The sequence below is a fragment of the Mytilus californianus genome, unplaced genomic scaffold (assembly GCF_021869535.1).
Source record: "Mytilus californianus isolate M0D057914Y unplaced genomic scaffold, xbMytCali1.0.p SCAF_3, whole genome shotgun sequence".
Lineage (NCBI taxonomy): Eukaryota > Metazoa > Mollusca > Bivalvia > Mytilida > Mytilidae > Mytilus > Mytilus californianus.
The window spans coordinates 102,153,014-102,172,757 of record NW_026262679.1 but is presented as its reverse complement, the minus strand read 5'-3'; the positions used below and the strand labels follow the sequence as shown (position 1 = coordinate 102,172,757).

Below are 19,744 nucleotides of genomic sequence, written 5' to 3'. Positions count from 1 at the left end.
GTCATACACCTAACAGTGAGCAACTGGATAAAATATGGAATAATCATGTGAACGTGTTTATACATTTCAAAATTGCAGAATTTTTGTCTCGCCTTGACAGAGTTAAAAAGCGAGACAGGTATGCTGTTTCCAGCATTGGCAGTGGCAGCATCAACAATGTATTAGTTTGTGATTAGGTCATTTTATATGCAGTTATATTAGCATTGGCACATCTCATTTCTGTGGAGATTATTTGGCCCTGCCCCCTCAGTCAAAAAGTTTCGACTTTGAAACTTTTGCTTTGATTAATTCTAGAATTATGCCCTTTTATAACTTGGAAAATTGAAATTTTTTTCATTTCCACACTCAAACTTAAGTTTGCCTCATTTAAAATTTATAAAACTCATACACAATGCTAATCACTAGAACAATAAAACTCTTTAAAAAAAACTAGCAGTGACATCAAATGGTCTCACAAAGTATTTTCACATATCATAAGCATACCACTTTTACTGTAAAGTTATTTAACCTGGGTAGTAGTTATTTGTCCCAAAAACCTTAGCAAATTATTGTCTAAATGTTGTTTTCTATTACAGAATAAAATGCTTAATTGGCTACGTAACATATATCTTAAAATGTTGCTGTAACTATGTTTTTCAAAGAAATATACACCATTAACAATTATCAATTAACCAAAATATAGTTCTAAGTTGTGCTTCTATTTTATCTCTTCAAACTGATCAAACGCTGATGAAGTTTATCTATTGGTGGTTAGATAAAGATTGTTCTTAGTATAAAGCAGATGCAATTTCATAAGATTATATTCTTATCATCATAATGATTTTATGTAACAATGTATAAAACTTGTGCAACACTGTATAAAACTTAATGCCCCCTCCGCCGTAGCGACGGGGGCATTAAGTTTAACCCTTGTCTGTCTGTACGTACGTCCGTACATCCGTTTGTCCGCACGTCCTAAAATTGGTTTCCATTCTCTAACTTTAGTTTGCCTCAACCAAATGTTATAAAACTTATACATAATGCTCATTGTTTACTTTCAGAACAATTATATCTGTACATCCAAGTATACACTCCTTACCTTCCTGCCGAAGAATCTATTGGAACAGTTTCGGAGATTGGCTAACACGTACTTCCTCTGTCTCTTAGTGTTACAGGTACGTAAACATATGTTGCTGATGTAAAAGGTGAAGTGATTGGCATAGAAAAGGTTATGATTAAAACTGAATCTTTCTGCCAAAGGTCATAGTTCATTTCTCCATTTGTTAAAATATTCTCTTCCTAATTTTAGTAACAATACCATATTACTGGAGAACATTTTCTTTGTCCTGACTTTTGATGATTTGAGGGTAGGGATGGGAGCATATTGTAACATATATGTCAAGTTTTCCAGTAAGTATCCCTTTGTGGACATCCTCATAAAGGTCACATGGTTTGTTTGCCTAACTCCTTACAATTTCCATCTAGAACCTCTCTGTAAGCTGGGTTCTCAAGAGATTGCCTTCATTTCTAGATACAAAATGTATATTTATTCTTTTCTTTAATTTTCATTAGAAAACACATTAAAATTCAATAGGCAAAATCCTTTAAAACTCTTAATATTTGTTTGGACTCTATATACATTTGATATTTATTTCCCTAGATATTTGTCCATTGAAAATTCTTGGGCTTATTTTTGCCACCTTGTGATTTTCTCCTATAAATTAAAAAGGTTGACAATTTAAGTTTTCTAATAGGATTTCTTTTTTATGCCCCCGCCCTGGCAGAGGGGGCATTAAGTTTTACCCTTGTTCGTCTTTACGTCCTAAAATTGGTTTCCTTTCTCTAACTTTAGTTTGCCTCAACCAAATGTTATGAAACTTATGCACAATGCTAGTTACCACAAAACTCAGACCAAGTACAAATACTTTTACAGTTCTTGAGTTATGTCCCTTTATAACGTAATATGCAAGCGGGGGCATCATCATCTGTCCCATGGACACATTCCCCATTTCTAGTTAATTTGTGAAGTCTAGTAAAGCTTGTGTTGGTCAAAAGGCAGTTTATTTGGTAGAAGTTTTTGAACAATTAACAAATGACAAAATTTTATTTCAACCAACAAAATCTTAACTAGAATTTGATTAATATTTTAGTTCAAAACAACAATCTGTAAATGGAAAGTAATTCTTGGCAGAACTTTTATCTGTAAATTGATTTTTTATTTTGAAAAATCAGGATATCAATATAAATTTTCCAATATTTGCTGAGGTAAAAAATTGGGTGCTACCACAGAAACAGCTTATTACCCTACAAGAGCACCTAAATTCACCCTCAATTTTTAGTAGGATTCATACTAATGATTCTTTAGCTTTCTGTGTGGTGATGTCAATCTTTTTTTAAGCAGGTGTTGTCCTATAATCCATAGGAAAAAGTAGGTGTGTAGTATATGTCAATGAGGCAGCTACCCAATGACAAAAAAGAACAGAAAGACATATCGTCTTCAACAATAGACAAGTGGCCAGTGTGTACAATATGTCAAGCTCTAAAACGCCCTATAGCTAGAAAAATTGCGAATAAATATAATAACAGAGACTATTGAAGAAATGTCATAAATTACAGATGTTTAAATGTACTTATATTTTATTTATCATGTAATTCTTCAGATAAATAAAATGTTTTTAAAAACACCCTAATTTAAAACCTAAATGGAATTTTCATTCTTGTGTATATGTTTGTATGAAATATTGATTTAAATATATAATTTAGTAAACATTAACAAAAATAGATTGTAATTAAAGTTTAGATTGCTTTCATGTTTAATATTTCATATCTCATATACAGATTCTCATCCAGTCCACATGATTTGTATCTTTCCTGCAAGATATTTTAATTGGGCAGTCACTGTGAGAGTGGCAACAAACGCCACTTGAATTATACATGCAATGTAGGTCCTTTAATGGCTTCATTGTTGAGATCATTTCATGGCTCAATGAATTAATGAAATCTTTGTATAGTTTTTGTCTATACATGTGTTATAATGGGTTAATGAGCTACGCTTTATTTTTTTCTATAATGGTAATATGCATTGGTATTCCAAAATATTTTATGTCCCAACTTGACAGAGCCCTGCCCCCTCAATCATGGTCTATTGACTTTTATATTTTTGCATTGTTTACATATTTAAGTTAGTGATTAGGTCAGTTCAAAGGAACCACTTACATGTATCATAAGTCAATGATATTTGGTATGCAGTTGTATAAGCCTTGGTACATCTTTAGATGGTTTTTTTTTTTGCAATGTGATATGCTTAATAAAAATGAAAACTCACATTTTAAGTTTGGTAACATTTTTCGTATGATGCATTTTTTGAAATAGCAATAATTAATCTTATATTTGTCCATTGTTTTTTAATGAATTGATGATTTCAGGTTATTCCAGCTGTAAGTTCACTGCCATGGTACTCAACCCTGGTTCCTTTGGCTTTTGTCTTAGGAGTAACAGCAATCAAAGATGCTGTTGATGACTTTGTAAGTTCACCTGTAACCATGACTACACATCTTGGTCACCTGGTGACATTGGTTTGCTCTGCTTAACAAAAGAAGGGAATATCTCAAAGTTCTTTTATGAAATGTAATAACAAAAGGTAAAGCTATTCTAATTGTGAAACTACATATATTTAGTAAATTGAAAATAATATAGTGCTTTTGACATATGTAGAACCAATTAAATTGATAAATAGGCTAATTTCTTTCAAATATTCGGTTTTGAGCGTTCCTGATGAAGGTAAATCAAGAAAAGCGCTTTTGGACACATGCAATCATTTAACGTGTTGTTTTCATTTTTTATAATTTTATATTCATGATATTATATAGAATTGTTTTATTGATATGAGGTATTTCCTTCTTCCACCGCTTGAAGCTTTATTTAGATCTGTTTCTTGACAGGTAGTTATCACATTTACCCTTTTTTTGCAATGGCTGTGTTTTGCAACTAACATATTCTTTCTTGCAATGGCTGTGTTTTGCAACTAACATATTCTTTCTTGCAATGGCTGTGTTTTGCAACTAACATATTCTTTCTTGCAATGGCTGTGTTTTGCAACTAACATATTCTTTCTTGCAATGGCTGTGTTTTGCAACTAACATATTCTTTCTTGCAATGGCTGTGTTTTTGCAACTAACATATTGCACTTCTTTTGTTCTCAAATTTTCACTGTTATTTAAAATTCTTTCTTTGGTATATTCATACACTTTTCTATATTCTTTTCATCACTTTAAACAAAAACTGCCGAGATAATGTCTCTTTTTAATACATACATATATCATTCTGTATATAGGTATGTATTATTTTTTTTAATTTGCATAACTTATTCAAACGTTTGAAAAATTATGAAAGGGACATAAATCATACACTTAGCTTTTAGCTTCAGCTTACTTTCAGCTTTGATTGCACTTTCAGCTCAGATGCAGTGAGGAATGGATGGAATGCAGTATTGCAGGATGATTCCTGTGGTTTGTTTCACTCCTCAATTTCTGTCACTAACATATTTTTGTCTTGTCTATATTAAACAGCTGATCCCATGGATCTCTTCATTGACCCCGCTAACAACATTAATACCGTTGATGGCAGTATTGTGTGTTTCTGCAGTAAAAGATATAAATGACGATTTTGTGAGTTGGAATCATCGTAGAGCATGATTTGTAGCTGATAATATTGAAATGTCTTTCTGTGGAATTCAGCATGTTGACATTTGTGAATTTTTCCCCCCAATGCATGCAGTGAAATTAACATTTGTGTAATGAATTTGAAAAAGATTTTTTAAAGAGGTTTTTGTGAACGATTGTTATATTTGATTTCTTTGCATGGTTTAGTAGGTTTTTGGGAGTGTAAACTGTAAACATTACTGTTCTGTTTCCATCTCAATACAATAAAAAGTTTGAATACTGGTAGATTAAACATGAGTTTACATGAATTTTGAATGGGTCTTCAATTACGGAAAATGTAACATTCTTCCATTATGATTATATATATTATTTAGCCTTACATGAGAAAATTTTCAGTCCTTAGATCCCTAACATATTTTTACTACTATCTTGAACTGAATAAAAAACAACAGCAAAAATTTTTGAAAAAATAATCAATTTTGGTAAATAAATACATATTTTATTTAACATCTGTATTGAACATATGGTTTTTTTTTCCTTATTGTTGCCTTCTTTATATTTTAGAAGTATTACAACCTTTGACATTTGTAAACGTGATGATTTTTCAAACTCATTTATTCTATATTTTTCTTTGTACGTCAGTATTTAACAGCTGTTTCATGTGTTGTGGGTGGTCAAATTATGTTTTAATTTCTTGAGCGTTTGTCTTGTTTTTACTGTTATTTTTTTATATTTTAGATGCAGTTTATAGACTTTATTGATTGATAGATTTTTTGTTACAATGTTGTATTTTTATTATTGAGAAAATGATGGAATTTATTTTATTTCATTATTATATGCATTGATATGTATTCATAATATAAGTCTGTTGTAAAAATGCAGAATCTTTATCTGTAACTCTATTGCAAAATTAGTTATCCGTAACTCTATTGCAAAATTAGAAGAATTAAATGTGCAGTAACAGTAGCTTGATCACAGATTTCCATGATATTTAGAAAGGTTTCTAAGATATCAAAATGAGGGAAAGAAAACCATATTTACTTTTTAATGCAAAAGGCACATGTATATATGTTTCTTCAAGAAAGTTTTCAATATACAATAGGGCCTCTATGAGGATGAGTCCTGATTGTAACTACTTTTTCAGAATACATTTTCACATTCTTAAAATTTTTATATATAACCTGATTTTGGAAGTAAAAATCGGTTATTGATTTGGGGATGTACGGCAGGCGGGCGGCTGCCAAACAGTATCCGTTCATTTACATGAAAACGCTTTGAAGAATTTTTTTCAAATTTAGATATGTTGTTTCCTGTGACTAAATGAAGGTCAAGTTCAATTTTCACAATTTTAGCTTTTCTCGTTGTTCAGTTATAGCGCTTTCCAAGAATTCAATTTTTGATGAATTAATCCATTTCTGTACAAAGGGAAATAACTCATTTTTTAAAGATTTTTAAAAGACATTGTATTAATGATAAATGACATTTTGGACTTTTTTTCTTTTCTTTGGTAAATTGTTTGAAGAATTTTGTGGAAGGTTTGTTTGATATTCTGTATAAACTAATTTTCTGAATGCTATATATATATATATTTTTTTTTTTTTTTTGAAGTGAACTCCTTTAATTAGACAATAATCTATTTTTATTATAGGACATATTTCATTACATTTAAAGTTGTTGACATTGATCATAGATAAGTTGCAGATCTGTATTAGTTTTTGACAAATAAAAGAAAAAATATTTGGAACTATTAATTATATTTGAATATAATTTGAAAATAGATATACATTGTGCTACATCATATCTAATTTTAGAGAACTATTAATCATGTCTAATGTTAGAGTACTATGTTAAACTATATTTCTGTTCAAAGGGAAATAACTCAAACATATTCCATGAACACATGATAACATCAAAATTTCTTTATAACCATTTTTTTTAAGTCATGTGTGTTATGGAGGTAGATGTCACAGTTGTTATGTGGTATTTTTTTTTTGTTGTGAGTGTTAATGTTTAATTTTTACATGATCCTGTTTGGGGTTCAAATTTGCAAATATCATTTTAATTATTAATTAGATAATAATCTATTTTAAATATTCAATCACAATCGAAATTCAGAGCTGTTTTAAGCTAAAATGTTGTGTCCATACTTGCTCAACTGTTCAGGGTTCGACCTCTGCAGGAAAATCCGGTTTGCTGTCACTCGACAGCCTCTTGTATTAAGTAATCTACCATGGAAAGCAAAGAAATTACAGATTCATTTCGAATTAATATTGGCTTTCAAAGATTTGCATTAAGTAATTCGCCTTTTAAATTCTGAATTCATGTTTTGAACTGTTGTTACCAGTACTTAATTTTTAAAATATTTACTAAACTGAGATTTTAAATAAGTTGATTTCCTTGCCAAATGTTGATATTTATCACTCTCACAAAGCAAAGATGTTACCTGAATGGGGTCATAAAAATTTTGTTCTATTAGTGAAATATGGAAATATAAAATACTTTCATTCAAAAGATTTGCTCTGAATACTGATCATGAAGAAGCTTGTGTCCAAGTTTCAAAAAATTCCATCAAGGCTTAACATTGTTATTGATGTATAACAAATTCTTGGTTACATTTGACAGAGACGACACAGTAGTGATAACCAGGTCAACAACAGGTTGTCTGATGTTCTAAGGAATGGACAGCCTCTGAATGAAAAATGGCATAAAGTCGTTGTGGGGGATATTATCAAGATGGAAAATAATCAGTTCGTTGCAGTAAGTTGTTTGATAATATTCAGTAGTTACAGAAAAGTTTAAAGTGTTTTAAAATTATTGATAGAAACACAGAAAATGAGTATGAATTCTTGACACAAAATACCTACACACACTGACAACATCTTAAAGCAAAGGAACAGCACTTTAATTGCTGTATTTCATCTCGGAAGTCAAAATGAGGCTATCAGCACAGAGCAAAATTTGACACCTCACTGAATGCGGAAGAGGGCCATTAGTAAAGGTTTCATTGGAATTCTTTGTCAATTGTTAATAATAATACATTTGAGGATTGAAAAACTCAGATATTGGGTAATATCTTCAAAAATAGACTATAATAGGTAAAGACATCTTACAAATGCTGTCATAACAAGCCATAAGCATGTGATCCTTTTGAGTAGCAGTAAAGACATGTTGGCTTTGAGTCGGAATAAACTGTTGGAGCAGAATCCCATGTCTTTCTGCAGACTGTTACTTATGAACTAGCACATTAAAAATCTAAAATTTTGTGGAGTAGTACAAAAAAGGATTCATATTCATAATTCGTAATAATTAATAGTTTTTTTTCTGGATGAAAGGTATTTGTCTATGAGACAGCAACTAAATGTCACAAAGAGATAAAAAACCATCTGTCCTTTTTAGATAACTTTTTGTATTGAAATGCATGTATCAATGTATAAAATATATGACATTTTATTGCAGGCTGACCTGTTACTTTTGTCTACCAGTGAACCACATAGTTTGTGTTACATAGAAACTGCTGAACTAGATGGGTATGTGAATAAAATCATTAATTTGATTAAGTTGATAATCCTTTTAAAATCTGAGATTTTCTTATTCTGATTAATCTCATCAAAACATTGATAAGTCTCTTTCATTTATCTTATCTATCAAATTTTGTGTGACTCTGAAAAAGTTTGTTGCTGTAAATTCGTTATTTATTATTGCGGTTATTGAAGAATGGACCAAATTGTGTTAATTGTTGAAATTTCAGGAAATGCTGCCTTCAAATAATGCTATTTAAATTTGAAATGTGAGTTTTAAATTTTGCAAAAGCTATCCCGTAGCAATGTTTGCAACAATAAAAACATTGCAAAAATTTGGAAATTTACAGTATTTTTGATAAAAATGACAAGCTATATATTGCAAGCATGATATTAAAATAATTGTTTTTAAGTGAAAGAAATTTTCTGTAAGAGTTACATAGCTGTAGGAGTCTCTGTTATATTTCTCACCAGAAGCCAAATATTTTACAAAGTTACAGGAATTTCTTTGGTTAATTGATATGAGTGTGGTTCGTTTTTACAATATGATAATAGAAAACATTACCTAAAATATTCAGCATCTTGAGATTTGCTTTTAATATATTTTTTATAGGTAAATGTAAATATGATTATGTGTTATTACTTAATCTCAGCTTATTTTTTTTCAGAGAAACAAATTTGAAAGTAAGACAAGCCATTCCAGAAACATCAGAACTAGAAGATGATATACAAAAACTGTCAAACTTTGATGGTAATACATGCTTTACATCCATATAAGTATCAAGTTAAAACTTCTATACATGTACTACTAGGATATTTTCCTTTCTTCATTGCTATTTGTCTTTAAATTATATAACCATGGTAATTAATTATGCAAGTGTATAATTGCTTGATATGATAAAAACTCGTAAAGGTGTCTTGTCTGTGATTGCTGCCATCAGTATATAAGCGTAATGCTGAATGTTAAAAGTAAGTCCATTTATCTGTTAAATACAGAATTTTTTTTTGAAATCAAACTTTTTTTCTACAGGTGTTATTTCTTGATCTTGAAGAATATCTTTTGTCAAAGTTTCATAACTATCCATTGAGGTTTACAAATTTATCATGTCAAAAACATTTAATCCCAGACTCTCTGTAAATGTAGAATACTGGAAAATGAAACAAATATATTTTCGACATTTTGCTTCAGTCATAATGAAAATAAAAATATATGTGTGGTTCAAGTTACATCCTTACAAAAAAAGGGTCAATAGGTCGGCATTTTTTTATGCCCCTGCCGTAGCGGTGGGGGCATTAAGTTTTACCCTTGTCCGTCTGTATGCGTTCTCTAACTTAAGTTTGCCTCAACCAAATGTTATGAAACTTATACACAATGCTTATTATCACAAAACACAGATCAAGTTTGAATTTTGGTGGCATCACTTTAACCGTTCTAGAGTAATGCCCCTTTGTAAATGGAAAAATTGCAAAATTTTTAGTTTCTGTTCTCTAACTTATGTTTGCCTCAACCAAATGTTATGAAACTTATACACAATGCTTATTACCACAAAACACAGATCAAGTTTGAATTTTGGTGGCGTCACTTTAACCGTTCTAGAGTTATGCCCCTTTATAAATGGAAAAATTGCAAAATTTTTATTTTCTTCTAAATATCTAGAAATTTTTAAAATTGGAGTTTTGTTCCTTTGTCCATGATTATAGTTGAATCAACTACAATCAATGCTTTATACAATGCAATGTTGAATTTTGATTTCCACTGATAAAACACAGATCAAGTTGAATTTGGGTAGTGTCACTTTAACCATTATTGAGCAGAATTTATGACTTAGTAATAACTGGCTAAGTTTTGGCCCTGTGTGCTGTTGGCATTTGTTGTCATAAACATTAAAGTTTCCCTTCTAAATGAGTCTATGCTAGCAAGTCCTAATCACCATCCTTATTATATTTTAGCTGATATAGTGTGTGAAGCTCCTAACAACAACTTGAGTAAGTTTGAAGGAAAGATGACTTATAAGAACAATACATACTCCATTGATAATGAGAAGATATTGTTACGTGGGTGTGTTTTACGTAATACCAAATGGTGTTATGGTTTGGTCATCTTTGCTGGCAAGGACACCAAGTTGATGCAGAATAGTGGTAAAGCCATATTCAAAAGGACCAATATTGATAGACTAATGAATGTTTTAATTATTGGGGTAGGTTGAAAGTAAACTATTTTAATAGTATTCTATACAGCTTGCTAGGGTTTTTTGTTTGTTTATTTTTATCATGTTTGTCATAAAAAATAAGTATTTTGTTAAAAAAAAAAAAATGTCCTCATTTCATGTTCAGTGTTTTCAGAATTTTGAGATTTACTACGAATTGTCTGTTCTTTTCAATAATGATTGCTACATGTTGCCAGTAAGATTGCGCTGTCAAATCCCTAAGGGAAAGTGGCAACTGTTCAACTACAGTACTGTTTTTCTTTTATTTACCAATAGAAAATTTATAATACATCAAAACTATGGTGTAATATGGTCTGTGTGTTTTTTTTATTAGATGCCAGCATTTGAAATAATGATATATAAATCATTTATACTTTAAAAGAGACAGTCAATTTCTGAAATATCACCCAATTACAGCAGTTTTTGCACTTCTTCAGAATCATAGAATGCATAGGGAGAAGAGACTTCTCTATTGGTGCTATAATGTTTGTTCTTTTACAATCTAACCAAGTACACTTATTATCTTACCTGACTTTGGAATTTTATTTATTTTTTCAGATCTTTCTGTTTCTATTGACCTGTTGTTTGGTAATGACAGCAGCATGTGGTATATGGGAGACGTTAAAAGGAAATGACTTTCAGGTCTTTTTACCATGGGATAGTTATATCCCAGGATCCCCTGATAAAGATGGCAGCAAACAAGAGGGAGCCACTGTCACTGCACTCTTAGTCTTCTTTTCATACATCATTATTTTGAATACAGTTGTGCCTATATCTTTATATGTCAGGTAAGACATTTATCTGTTTAATTGTGTTCACACTCCAGTACCTGTTTAAAGACAAAAACAAAATTCATTGTCAATAGAAAAAAATCAGGAAAATCTCAAATATTCAGAGGTAGCATATCTGGACAAGTTCTATCAGATACTAGAAGTATTGGGATTTTCCAGAATACTGTATGCAAGTTATGAGGCAGCTGAAGTTGCAAAAATAGTAAAATTCTTCAACTCTTAAAAAAGTTATGTAGATTATATCAATTCATGAGTAGAATGTTATACCTGGTCAGTGTAGTACAGAAAAGTCATTTGTGGTGTCCTAAAGATATCAAAATCACATATTTGACGTTAAACAGCCATTTTACTCAGTACTCAGTTGGTTTTTTTTGTGTATAATATAAAAAGAAATGCTGCTTTCAACATTTGGTCACTGTGACCTTAAATTCATGCTTCTGCTGTGATATCAGTAAGCTTTGATTGATTGATTGATTGTTGGTTGCTTAACGTCCAGTGGCAGATTGTAAGCTTTGAAGTACCAGTAGTAGGAGAATAGGTTGTTGCAAGTCTTTCACATTTCACAGCTACAGCATTGCTCAATTTGTATGTCTTATGTCTGTAAAAACTTACATCAACCTCTGCATAAAACTATAATTATATGACATGCAAGATTTTAATAGATACATTTATGGATATTTTAGTGTAGAGATAATTAGATTAGTCAATAGCATGTGGATAAATTGGGATGTGAAGATGTACTATGACAAGGTCAAGACCGCTGCCAAAGCACGGACAACAACTTTGAATGAAGAATTAGGTCAGATAGAATATATATTCTCAGATAAGACTGGGACTTTAACTCAGGTAAATATAGTTGTTAACAAAGTAGAATATAAACTTGAACATTACATAATAATTTGCTAGATTTGTTTGGGTTATGAATATGAGCTTGCCCACTTGCCTGAATTTTCTTAATCATAAGATTGATTGTCAAATATTAAACCCATTTTCATCTGAATTTTTGTGTTTTAAAAGTATTATTTATTGATGCCCAGAAGGCATACATTTTTAATTGATTATATCTCTGAAGATATAAATGCTACATATAAATATCCCATACTCAGATGCAGTTCCACAAGTTCTAAATGCATACAAAATTTCATCAAATCTGAAATACCACATAAGCGTATAAAAATAAGGAGATGTGGTATGATTGCCGATGAGACAACCATCCACCAGAGTGTATACTACTTTGCCATAATTGACTGTTAAACATGAGCCAACACAACAATTAGTCACTCAGTTGACAAAATGGCAACAATTATCAAATTATGTCTTTAACTATAACTAGACAGGTATTAAACCTCAACTTCTTTCAATGTAACAAGGCTCACATGTCTTGTTAGACTGAAAACTTTTTCAAATAAAATGTCAAATCAAGTACAAATAGGGGGAGAAGATACTATTGGGATAATAAAAAATCATAAGTTAAAAAAAAACAGACAACATCATGGCCAAAAAGAAAAAAGAAAAGACAAAACCGTTTGATTTCTTATAAAACCACAGATTAAGCAACATGAACCCCACTAAAGGGGGATGAACTCGGGTGCTCTGGAAGGGTAAACTGTTCCTGGTCCATGTGGCACCCACAGTGTTTCAAAAATCAAATGATGTCACTTTTTGGTTTATGTCTCAATCGAGGAAAAGAGATCAGGATTGCGGTTACGACAAGTGGATCATATCAGTGGTCATCTATGACACAGATATTCCATAACAGTTAAACACATAATTGTGTCTGGAAACTATTGAAAGGGATGATCTTATAAAGTTCTTTACCATTATCACAGACATTACAGCAACTTCTAGTTAAAATGCTATTTTAGGTGATTAATATACCAACCATTACATTTACTTTAAAGTTTTATTATTTTACTTCTGTTTGTAGAATATCATGGAATTTAAGAAATGTTCAATAGCTGGGAAATCATATGGAGATGCCTTTGATGAGTTTGGAAATTCTATCGTCATTACTGAGGTAGTATGCTGCTTTAGAATCATAATAAGGAATATTTCCAAAAACATACACCAAAACCTTGTGATTGTCATTCTTTAAAATTACTCAAACATTTCTTCTTTTTGAAATCTGATTCCCCTTCTGCTTTCTTTGTCTCAGGTTCAGTATAGAAAGTATCAAGATGTACCAGTCAAGAAGATATATATCTAAAATCATTATCAAACTATTTTATAAAATAGTGTTTTCAGCACTTTGTTTCCATTGTTCAATGAAAGAAATGTATCGTTTTGTAGGTAGCTTGTTTGGTAAGATAAGGTTTGCACATTAACACCACAAAACATTTAACATTTCATGAATGAAAACTTTCAGCTGCCATATCCAGTGTAACTGACATTACCTGAAGTTAAATTTTACCTGTAAATCAAAGAACATGCATAATTATATGGCTTCACTTGCCAGCTTGGGTGTCAAGCATATTGGTAATCATCGATTTTTACCTCAGGCTAACTGCCGTTGTGTAATAAAAACTTTGTGTATTTAAAAGTAATTGAAATAAATTTTGGGTTACTTCCCTTGTTTTATTCTGTTTCAAGTTATTTTCCTTTAAATAATGTTAATTGTTAAAAGAATATGAATGAAACATGAATTGAACAAAATAATCATAAAAGGATGGTAATAAAATGATTTTAAATGTCTTAGGACAAATAAAAAAATAATAATTTGGAAATTATTTGAGGGTTTTACACTTCTTTTCAAGGCTTAAACTGAAATTTATTTAATAAGTATGACCTTTCTATTAAATTATACCGTCTGCACAAGGGCTATTAAGTTAATCAGAGTTGTTAAAAGCTTCCAAAAACAATAACAGTATATGGATGATAACAGCAAGAAAGAATGTGCCTTCTGCAGTGATTGTTGTATAGAATATAGACATAAAAAAAATATGAAATTAAAGAATGTATGAAAAACAGAATGTTAGATTGAATAAAGTTAAAGAAAATTTAATAGTACAAGGGTACCATAAACATATTACATTTGGATGGAAAGTTGAAGAAAAAAACACTTTAAAAGACAATTTCTACATCACACGGTTACATTTACAACAAAATTTATGTCGATCAAAAACCTCCTGATCTGAGTCCTAATCTCCTGACCAAAATTTCCCAATCTCCTGATCTGAGTTTCACAGTCCATCACATGTATGACAAAATGTTGTAAACTTAACTAATCCTCAATAAATAAAATAACAATCATCATCCCTTTTATGTTTAAATAAGAAGTTTGTCAGTTTACAGTATAAGTTATCATATTTTAACCATTTGTCTTTTGACTGATTAGTTCAATTAAACATATTCAAAGTTTTTTAACAAGAATGTGTCCTAAGTACACGGATGGCCCACTCACACTATCATTTTCTATGTTCAGTGGACAGTGAAATTGGGGTCAAAACTCTAATTTGGCATTAAAATTAGAAAGATCATATCATAGGGAACATGTGTACTAAGTTTCAAGTTGATTGGACTTCATCTTCATCAAAAACTACCTTGACCAAAAACTTTTAACCTGAAGCACCAAAAACTTTAACTTGAAGCCAGACAGACAGACGAACGGACAGATGAACGAAAGGACGCACAGACCGAAAAACATAATGCCCCTAGGTGGGGTATGAAAATTGTTTGCTCAGTTGGTATGGTTGGATTTCATTTCGCTTTCTTTACCAAAAATTTATACTAGTTCTGCTTAGAACAATTTTCAACACAACTCACAAAAAAAAATTGACTGTAATCAAATATATTGCACAAAAAGATTGGTTAAAACATAATTTTATATGGTTTATACTGTAGAAACAAAAACAGTATTGCATTGCTTAAAACTGTCTTAAAAAAAAAAAAATAAAAATTGTTGTTAGTAAAGTGATAAATGAATGAATTTTTAACATCACAATCCAGAGGTTTTGTCATTTTGATGCATGTATTCAGGAAAAAGCCATGTCTGTGTGATATGCATAAAAACCTAGTTTTTGTTCAAGACCATCCTTTCTTGTTGATTTTAGTTTACAATTTCACTGAATAACTAATCCACAGAAGAAGTTACACTCTTAACCTTGAGTAGAGCTCTTACTCCTAAATTATTATACTCTATTTAAAATCTGATATTTTCCTTGGAAGGAGATCTCCAACTTTGGAGGTTTGAAAGTTGACATCTATTTAAGTATGAAACAAAATTTTTAAAAAATGACATAAACAAAAATTTCATAAATATATTTGAAATATGCAGGATGATATCAACTTAATATTAGAAATTGCCGAAGTAAGTATTAAGATATGATGCAGAAATCATGTTGAGCCTTCTTTAGCTTTGTTTGTTTCATTATTATGTTAAGTGATGATTGTTTACATTTATAGTAAGTTGAAATGAATTATTTACTGTTACCATGGACACTTTTGTGTGGAGGCAATTTTATACAATTTCAACAAAAGTCTTAACTGTTAGAAACACATGAAAAAATAATTTATTTCTATCATTTGGGAGATGAAATAGCAAATATAACATTATATAACAAGTGATGAAATTGCAATCATAGTTTGCCACACAAAACTATCCAAATATATGTTATCTTTCCTTTTGTGATGATATAGGCATGGAGAATTATATTTTTCAGGAAACATGTTCTTACTTATTATTGTTCATACATTTATACATATTGTATATCTAAATGACTATCTAGTATGCAATTGATATACATACATCATGTACAGTGTATGTACAAATAATACTACGCTGAATATTTATACTCAAAAGCTTTCTCTCAACATTTGTAAAATTTGTAAGGAGGTTAACTGTGCTTTTGAAAGTAAGGATCAAACAGAAGTTAAATTTTAGTGCCTTTTGTAAAATACCATTTTATGTAATAATTTTTCAAAATTCCGAATAAAGTTTTCAGAACATGTTAATTATATTAATTGAGGCTTTTGTCACATTTTCACTGCAACATCATTATGAAAGGGGCATGAAGATATGGATTTGCTACACTTCTAATATTAAAATGGATTAAAAAATAAATTCAAAACTTGTGGAAGAGACAGGAATTTCTAACTACACAAATTGTATAAGTTAACCGTCAACATGGTTAGAAATCTTATGGTTTACCTAGTGCTCTTGGTTAGACAAGTTACAATCAATCTTTTATGAGTATTTAACCAAAACATGACCAAAAAGGAATTACTGCATGTCCTATGTAAATTTTATACAAAAAACCTTTTCAAAAAATATTTGATCTTGCATGTAATCAGATATAGTTTTCTCCAATGTTTTTAATTTACAAAATAAAATAGACAAGCCATTGCTTTTTTATACACTGATATTTTTTATCTTTTTCAGAAATATCAAAATGAAATGATTAATTTCTATTAAAGTTGTGTATTAATGACTATGCCAAAGCTTAATTTCTTAAAAATCTCCATTTTCCTTTTCCACAGACCACAGGAGGGCATGACTATACCAAGAAACAGTCCTTTCTCTAACACCTTGATGTTTTGTGCTTGTCACCAGTTAACCATTGAGACTGGGAGGGGATGGGAGTTGTTATACAGAACTTTTAAATATAATTTGTCTAAGTGAAAAGTTATGAACAGTGAAGCTTACTTTATATAATTAACTTTTTCCCTCAAATATGATTCATGTTAAATATATTTTAGGGTGCAGAACAAAAATCTCCTTTTCTACTGCAATCATGTGCATATTAAAAAAGATACAACTCCTAAAGGAATAAATATTTGAATTACTTTTCTGTTTTAAAAATAAATTGAACTTCTGATTGTTAAATTTTTTTCAGAATACACCAAAAGTTGACCTATCCAGCAATCCCTATGCAGAGCCCAACTTTGAGTTTTACGATAGACAGTTGATAGAGAAAATGAGAGAAAAAGATTTTAAAGTGGAACAGTTCTTTACATTGTTAGCCTTATGTCATACTGTGATGCCTGAAACTAAAGATGGTAAGATAGTGGACTGAAAACGTATTGGAGATATTCAGGTGATAGATTTTCCTGTATATATAAGATTCTGGATGAGGGTCCCTCATTTCGGTATTCTTTAATTCTTTATGTCAGTTTTCTCTATTCTTTATATTTTAGTACCCTAGTTTTTCTATTCTTTATTTTTTCTATTGATTATTCTGTACATTTTGTTCATTATTCTGTAGCTATTAAAACAATATCCATTACTAGTTAAGTCTCCCAAACGAAGTTTGGGAAGACTTATTGTTTTTGCTCAGTTCTTATTATTATTATTATTCTTCTTCCTCTTCCTCTTCCGCCGCTTTTAAATTTGAACTTGTCCGCACCCGTTCTCCAAAACCGCTTGTCAGATTAACTTAGGGTTTCACAATATGTTAGACTAACATGTCTAGTGGTGCAATCAGGGTTTTGTTTGTGCAATGGGGTTTATAAAGGGGTACTTTGAGGGGCAAAAAGAAAAGAGGGTTTTACTATAGAACCCTATGGGATTTTATTTTTTAAAATTTTCAAATGATTATAACTTGAAAACCGTTTGTGATAGACACAATCTTTTTAATTGAAAATGTTCTAAATGATAAAACCCATTAAATGAAATACAGGGTTAGTCCCCAGGGGTCACCCCCACCCCCTGCCATTTAAGAAAGTTCTAATATCTTTGTAAGTGGTCAAGATCCCCACCCCTAAACCATATATATTCTGGTTTGTCATGCTAAGATGGTTTGAATGATATACAGGGTTAGTCCCCAGGGGTCATCCCGACCCCCTGCCATTTGAGAAAGTTCTAATATCTTGTAAATGATCGAGATCCCCACCCCTAAACCATATATATTCTGATTTGTCATGCTAAGATGGTTTGAATGATATACAGGGTTAGTCCCCAGGGGTCACCCCGACCCCCTGCCATTTGAGAAAGTTCTAATATCTTGTAAATGGTCGAGATCCCCACCCCTAAACCATATATATTCTGGTTTGTCATGATAAAGCACATGAAATGAAATACAGGGTTAGTCCCCAGGGGTCACCCCCACCCCATGCCATTTAAGAAAGTTCTAATATCTTGTAAGTGGTCAAGATCCCCACCCCTAAACCATATATATTCTGGTTTGTCATGATAAAGCACATGAAATGAAATACAGGGTTAGTCCCTAGGGGTCACCCCCACCCCATGCCATTTAAGAAAGTTCTAATATCTTGTAAGTGGTCAAGATCCCCACCCCTAAACCATATATATTGTGGTTTGTCATGCTAAGATGGTTTGAATGATATACAGGGTTAGTCCCTAGGGATCATCCTGACCCCCTGCCATTTGAGAAAGTTCTAATATCTTGTAAATGATCGAGATCCCCACCCCTAAACCATATATATTCTGGTTTGTCATGCTAAGATGGTTTGAATGATATACAGGGTTAGTCCCCAGGGGTCATCCCGACCCCCTGTCATTTGAGAAAGTTCTAATATCTTGTAAATGGTCAAGATCCCCACCCCTAAACCATATATATTCTGGTTTGTCATGATAAAGCACATGAAATGAAATACAGGGTTAGTCCCCAGGGGTCACCCCCACCCCATGCCATTTAAGAAAGTTCTAATATCTTGTAAGTGGTCAAGATCCCCACCCCTAAACCATATATATTCTGGTTTGTCATGCAAAGATGGTTTGAATGATATACAGGGTTAGTCCCTAGGGGTCACCCCCACCCCCTGCTATTTAAGAAAGTTCTAATATCTTGTAAATGGTCGAAATCCCCACCCCTAAACCATATATATTCTGGTTTGTCATGATAAAGCACATCAAATAAAATACAGGGTTAGTCCCCAGGGGTCACCCCCACCCCCTGCCATTAAAGAAAGTTCTAATATCTTGTAAGTGGTCAAGATCCCCACCCCTAAACCATGTATATTCTGGTTTGTCATATGAAGATGGTTTGAATGATATACAGGGTTAGTCCCTAGGGGTCACCCCCACCCCCTGCTATTTAAGAAAGTTCTAATATCTTGTTAATGGTCAAGATCCCCACCCCTAAACCATATATATTCTGGTTTGTCATACCAAGATGGTTTGAATGATATACAGGGTTAGTCCCCAGGGGTCATCCCGACCCCCTGTCATTTGAGAAAGTTCTAATATCTTGTAAATGGTCGTGATCCCCACCCCTAAACCATATATATTCCTGTTCGTCATGTCTCGAACATTTGAATGACGTTTAGGGTCAATCCCCAGGGGTTCCCCCACCCCCAATGTTCTAGTATCTTGTAAATGGTCGAGATCCCCACCCCTAAACCATATATATTCTGGTTTGTCATGCCAAGATGATTTGAATGATATGCAGGGTTAGTCCCCAGGCATCACTAATGCAAATAACTTTCCTGGACCAAACCAATTTTCACTGGACTTTGTCCAATGTCAGGCGACCCTGGGAATTACGAATTATGGGAGCTTCGTTTGGGAGACTTCGTAACAGCATCCTGTTACAATCATTTCTTGTTTCTTAAGATTTTTTGTTTTTTGGCAGTGGTAAATTTATTTTGTTTTATACATTTTTTCTATTTCATTTATTTATTGTTATTATTAT

At 31.6% G+C, this 19,744-nt stretch overlaps 1 protein-coding gene across 4 annotated transcripts in view; it reads left to right on the top strand.

Moving 5' to 3' along the window:
- Positions 1 to 19,744, top strand: part of LOC127735560 (phospholipid-transporting ATPase ID-like) — a 93,234-nt gene that overhangs the window by 57,063 nt on the left and 16,427 nt on the right. For all 4 annotated transcript variants that reach the window (XM_052245789.1, XM_052245791.1, XM_052245790.1 and 1 more), the window contains 10 exons: positions 1,041 to 1,154; positions 3,405 to 3,503; positions 7,263 to 7,397; positions 8,097 to 8,167; positions 8,827 to 8,909; positions 10,109 to 10,356; positions 10,924 to 11,153; positions 11,840 to 12,002; positions 13,084 to 13,173; positions 16,988 to 17,150. In XM_052245789.1, the coding sequence (XP_052101749.1) occupies positions 1,041 to 1,154; positions 3,405 to 3,503; positions 7,263 to 7,397; positions 8,097 to 8,167; positions 8,827 to 8,909; positions 10,109 to 10,356; positions 10,924 to 11,153; positions 11,840 to 12,002; positions 13,084 to 13,173; positions 16,988 to 17,150 (1,396 nt within the window). The remainder of the gene's footprint in view (positions 1 to 1,040; positions 1,155 to 3,404; positions 3,504 to 7,262; positions 7,398 to 8,096; positions 8,168 to 8,826; positions 8,910 to 10,108; positions 10,357 to 10,923; positions 11,154 to 11,839; positions 12,003 to 13,083; positions 13,174 to 16,987; positions 17,151 to 19,744) is intronic.